The 5,853-nt window shown below is 33.5% G+C and overlaps 1 protein-coding gene across 1 annotated transcript; it reads right to left on the reverse strand.

The window, feature by feature from the left end:
- Nucleotides 1-848: 848 nt before the first annotated feature.
- Nucleotides 849-1,792, reverse strand: LOC106335194. The gene is made up of 3 exons (XM_013773642.1): nucleotides 1,615-1,792; nucleotides 1,217-1,544; nucleotides 849-1,144 (listed from the first exon to the last, which is right to left on the reverse strand). Exons 2-3 carry the CDS (start codon nucleotides 1,412-1,414, stop codon nucleotides 884-886), a joined length of 459 nt encoding a protein of 152 aa, XP_013629096.1. The 5' UTR covers nucleotides 1,415-1,544; nucleotides 1,615-1,792; the 3' UTR covers nucleotides 849-883.
- Between the last annotated feature and the right edge of the window lie 4,061 nt (nucleotides 1,793-5,853).

Below are 5,853 nucleotides of genomic sequence, written 5' to 3' on the forward strand. Positions count from 1 at the left end.
GATTACCTATCATGGTTTTATCCTGGGACTCCTATTCGTACAGATCCTTCACACTAACGGAGCGAATATTAAGAGTTAAGGAAAGAGATTCGTCTCGACTCCATGGTTTCATTTTCGTTACGGTTTTGAATCGTCTATATATTTTCCTTAACGTCGTTTATATTATATCTTTTCTTTTGATCCGGTTTTTCGGCTTCTACAACAACTTACAATCAAAGCTGAAGAAGATGCATGAAATAGGAAATCATAATTTGGGTGAAGTTGACAGTGGCGTAGATGAAGGAAGAGCAAAGAAATCAGAAATATTGACTGCAATGGAGAATGAAAAAATAAAGCTGAAAACATAACTTGTGACTATGAAAGAACTAAAATCGTTTTTGCCGTAATGTAAAATCTACAAGTTGTTTTTCATATTCAATAAAAATAAATTTCTGTAATACTCTGTTTTCTTTCATAAAAACAGAGCACATTGATTACAAAACAGAGAAAAAAACAATATCTTCTAACAGCAGCTGTGACAATTTGTAATCCTATCGTTGTGTGGTTTTGTTGGAGTTGTTTACGTGATTGTCCATGGCTTAAAGTAATTAGTTGGTGCTCTTATGTGCTTGTCTTGTTGGTCGTGTCTGATTGGGGTATTATTTGTGTGGTTAGTCGGGTTGTTTCTCTCAAGTATTTGTATTGTTTTGTGTTTATATAAGCAGACAAAAGCTTAATAACTTGACAAATATCCAAAGACATCTTCATTACTAGAATTTTAAAAGCTTAACTTGAGTTCTGAAACAGAAGACAAACATCCAAAGATAACATCAAAACAAAAGACAAATCACATATTCATTCCGTAGAAGCAGAGCCTACAACTCTTGAACGGTCTCCATAGACTTCAAATACTATCGGTAAATAGACTTATGTAGACTCCATGCCCCCTTGGAACAACCTCTCTACGTGCTTGTCCTCGTCCAGGAGGACGTCCACGGGCACGACCTGTTGAAGGTGGCCATGTTGCTGCATCTGTTGCAGTTGAAGAAGATGGTATTGTCGATGCCTTAGGACATGAAGATGTAACATCAGGTGCGTTGATGGAAGGTTGGGATTGTGTTTTCTTTTGTCTCCTTGGTCGTTTTGGATTTGTTTCTCCTTCCCCCTGTAATGTTAAATAATTCCCATAAGAAGCTATCATATACAAAGTAGTGGCAATGGTGAAATATATACTTACAGACAATTTAAATGGTCTTCCACGTTTACGTTTTGGACCTTGAACTACATGAGCTGCATTCTTACAAGTGATTCGGTTATGTCCAACCTGTTGGCAATTACCACACGTCACTGTTCTGCCATCACGAGTTACTCGATAGGGTCTTGTAGGTGACTCATGTGCTGCTTTAATCCTCTTTTTCTTAGGACGTCCGGGCATTTTCCTGAAACCCGGAACTCCAATGGGGTCTTTACTAGTCTTCTGCCAAAAAGTTTCTCCATTTACTGGTTTTATGTTGTCTCTGTATGTCTCTATCCAAACCAGAGTCTTATAGTAATAATCAACATAGCTGCATAGAAAAGTAACAACTTCAGTAACGACTTAAGCCACATCATGTAATAAAATGTACAATAACTTACTTAGCTGGATTTTGATTGCTGTCGTTGATGACCCGAACTGCATGTGAACATGGGATGCCAGTGAGGTCCCACTCTCGACAAACACAAGTCTTTAGGCGAAGACTTACCTCGAAGCTACAATCATACAAACTTACTTCATACAAGTCATCACTACTCTTGTATATGGTACAACGATTGCTTGTTTCTCAGTTTGTTTCCAAAGTAGTAGCTACTTTTTTGGGAAAATCCAGATCCAGCAGACATTGGTTTGCCTTCACCCATCTACGGGAAATGTGCATCATAGCTTGCCTCCTAATTGCTTCCAACATCTTAATCAGAGGTAACTCTCTGGCTTTTTTAATGGTCCTGTTGAAACTCTCAGATAAGTTGTTGCAGACATTATCAGATCGTGCTAGATTGGAGAAGAACGCACGAGACCAACTGTTAGGATCAGCTGCCTTCAAGTCGTCATGTGCTTCTCTATCAAATACACACAACTCATCCATCCTTGATTCAAATTCTGGAATTGTTCGACTGTAAGCCACCCTCCAAAAGAAAGGTCTATATTCTTCACTTCTGTAAGTCTTCTTCCAATTAGAAGTATACATGCCTAGCACAATTCCTATGATGTTCTGCTTTTGGGAGAACTGTTGCTAGAGCAATTTCCAAACCCTGCAAAACTCAAAAAAATTAATGAAAAGGGAAAGTAAGAAGTGGTGATGTATTATCATGAATAGACATACCTTTTGTCTGTCTGAAATGAAAGTAAAGCCAGTTCATGAACCCAATCCTAAGTCTTCTTGCAACTTTTTAACAAACCACTCCCATGAATCTTTGTTCTTTCCTCTAGCTACAACCCAAGCTATAGGATAAATCCTATTTTCTGCATCTCTCCCTACAGCTGCTAATATCTCTCCTTTTAATTCCCACTTCAAGAAAGTCCCATCTTAGTCCTATCATATTTCTTCCAAGTTCTTCTAAGTGGTTCAAAGCACACATAGAACCTATCAAATACCTGCCTCCCATCCTTCTCAACTGTTACAATTTCTGTGCTGCATTTGTTGTTTGATCGCTTTAACTCGGTCTCATAATCCCATAACTTTGCAAATTGTTGTTTCTGTGTTTCTAGCACCATGTCTAATGCCATCCTTCTTGCTTTTCTGCACTTATATATCGAGACTGAGACATTGTACTGGTGCATCAACTCATCTTTGATATTTGTACTTCTTATTTCAGGTCGTCTTCTAGCTTCTTTTTTGAACAGTTTCGCGATAGTACCTTGTTTCAACATCCGAACTCTTCCTGTTGGCAAATGGCAATGGATGTCTTCATATACTTTAACCATCCACTTGCGGATTGGTTTCTCAACTGAACAATATATCCTCCACTTACAGTTCTCGTGGGTGCACACAGCTGCTTATTTTGTTGACTCCCATCTATTTAGTTTGACATTAAACTGTGTCTTCAACACATACCTTAGCAACTGATCTCTGAACTCATCACCATTATTGAAAGTTTGCATTAGCCACAGATATGGAGGCTTATCATAGTCTGCACGGCTTCTCTGTGAGGCTGCGTTCTTTTTTCTTCTTGTTTTTCTATCTTCTTTGTGAAAATTTGCCCATTCGTCATCTGTATCAACTGGAGAATCCGGATACTCATCTCCTCTAACAGGCCTCTCGCAGGAGCAAGGATTGGTTGTGTACACTCGGTCTGTGCAGCCTGTGAAAACAGATTTTGGAATCGAACATCTTCAGCTCCTTGACCCAAAATATTTTCTTCATCCTCGATTGATGACCACTTGCAGCTTTTTCCAGTTCTTCTCTAATTTCACTCTCATTCATTTCTTCTTCATCACTGACCTCCTCTCTATTTTCATCATCACTCTTCTCATCCTCACTCTTCTCTTCATCCGCATTCTGACCATAGACAATGTACAAATCAACTTCACCAACAGCTTCAGTTTCTTTACACAACTTCCTAATCTCGGCATCTTTGTCTTTGTATATCGATCTAGCCGAAGAGATATCTTCTTTCACCATACTCTTGATTCCTCTGTCTGATATGAACTCCTCGAAAACTGACCATGTCAAGAGATCCGGGTCGACAAACAAATCTCTAACACAAACTCCGCCACTGTAAGAGAACTTCTCTTTTTCGTACGAGATAGAACCGCCATAGTGAATGTTCATCTTCAAAGCACCATCAATGTCACTGTAAACACAAAACAGCAACTATGAGTGATTCTCAGAAGAAATAAAAATTTTAAAAACAAACGGTTATCACGATGGCTTCTAATTCTACAAATAGATGATTTGTTTTGTGAAAATCAATGAGAGGTTTTGGGGAAGTTAGGGTTCTCGGTTTCAGGGGAGTAGAAGGGTAAACAAATCGACATCGTTTAAGCTTAAGGTTAGTTTATTAACCATGGGTTAGTGCTAAACGGCAGAAGTTAACGAGTATGTTACTGTGTTGACAGTCTTGATAATTGCATTAAACAGCCAACCTAATACGGATACAAGGGATTTAGTTGAAGTATTAAAAAAAGTAAAAAAAATTAGTTTGTGTTTTTTCTGGTCATTCTCAAAAGTTGTGTATTAAATTGGAAATAATAATTAAAGTTGTGTATTAATATGAAATTTTCCCATTTTTCTTTTTTAGTTCAGTTAACCATTTCGTTTAATTTGTATGTACCCAATCAAGTTAAAATCCACTAATAACCCAATAACTAAAGTTCATTAATACAAAATATAGATATTAGACAAAACAAACTCAATAATGCATTCACAGATCAATTTAACTGGAAAAAAAACCTTACTAGACGCCTAAAAACTTGACCATCAATTTAAAAATAATACATAAGTGACATTATTCTCCAATCAGAACCCAAGAATACATCATAATTTATTTAAAATAACATAACTAATAAATTTAGTTATACTACTATAATTTTTATAAAATTTAAATTTAGCCTAGATGTATGGTATAATAACATTTTAAACATTTTAGTATACAAAATTCAATAATTTTAAATAAATTATATTTAAAAAATAATAAATATTTATATTTAATATAAGATTTAGCTAACTGTTAATAAAAACACAACCAATCTATTTATAACACTAAAAAATAATTTAGTTTCTTCTTAGAGAGATAATTACCTATCTCTCATGTTAACACGTAATCTTTAAAACATTAACTAGGATAAGACTTGTGCCTTGCGCAAGGTAAATTTATAAGAACATTATTTAAGAAATATCGTATGGAAAAAAATTATATTATTTAATATACTTGGCTCTTAAAAAAAAATTTTAAACCTTTATTTGTTAATTACATAATTTTTTTACTAATGAACTAATCCCATTTTAAAAAATGTTTTAGGTCAAAAAATTATTTATCGCATAAAAACCTAACGTTTAGGTCGAAGAATCTCATGCCTACTATTTGGTTACAATGAAACTATGGCAGCTCGGTTTTATATCATGATTTAGCAATTAAAAAGTTAATTATGGTTATGAGAAGTTTACGTTCACGTGTCAATTCTATCTATCTTCAATATTTTTTTTCTTTTTTGTGTCATTTTGGTTATTGTTCGATATAAATATTGATTTTTGAGTTTATTCTCATTTCTTTCTTTTATTTTGGCCTGAGATTTAGAATATGTTTTTGAGGTTCAAAATTATTAAAGAGATCCCCTATATATCAAATGAGAAGTCACTTTAGTGATTTTTGGTGACGTGTCGCTCATAGTTGAAGTTTCAAGATATTGTTATAATTTGATTGGTCGATTGTTCTTAATTTTTATTTATTTAATTTAGATCTAAAAATTTAAGGTAAGTCTAAAATCATTTAACATCACTTGCCATATAATCTAAAGAATATTACAAATAACAATTTATGAAAACTAATTCTTGAAATTATAGAAAGATTAATAATGTTTTATTTATTACTTTTAATATTTATAAACTATAAAATATAATGAACAAAAATTTATATAAGATAATTATAATAGTTTTATACTCTACTTGATGAACTGTATTCGAATATAATTATATAATAATTATTTTAAATATTACAAAATCCAAACATGTTTATTAATATTATTTTTAAATTATTTATCGTTGTTTAAAGAATAAATTTATCAGAATTTTAAAATAATTTATAAAATGTTATAAATTACTTATAAAAATATAAACCTACTATATATTGATTTAGAAGTCACATAAGTGATTTTTTATTACGTGTCGATCATAAATGAAC

The sequence above is a fragment of the Brassica oleracea genome, chromosome C3 (assembly GCF_000695525.1).
Source record: "Brassica oleracea var. oleracea cultivar TO1000 chromosome C3, BOL, whole genome shotgun sequence".
Lineage (NCBI taxonomy): Eukaryota > Viridiplantae > Streptophyta > Magnoliopsida > Brassicales > Brassicaceae > Brassica > Brassica oleracea.

What these genes read in the sequence shown, in the direction of transcription:
- LOC106335194 (XM_013773642.1), bottom strand. Translation starts at nt 1,414, where the DNA reads ATGCCCGGACGTCCTAAGAAAAAGAGGATTAAAGCAGCACATGAGTCA. An exon ending in GAAGACCATTTAAATTGTCT is followed by an intron (nt 1,145 to 1,216) that starts GTAAGTATATAT and finishes TTAACATTACAG; the next exon opens with GGGGAAGGAGAAACAAATCC.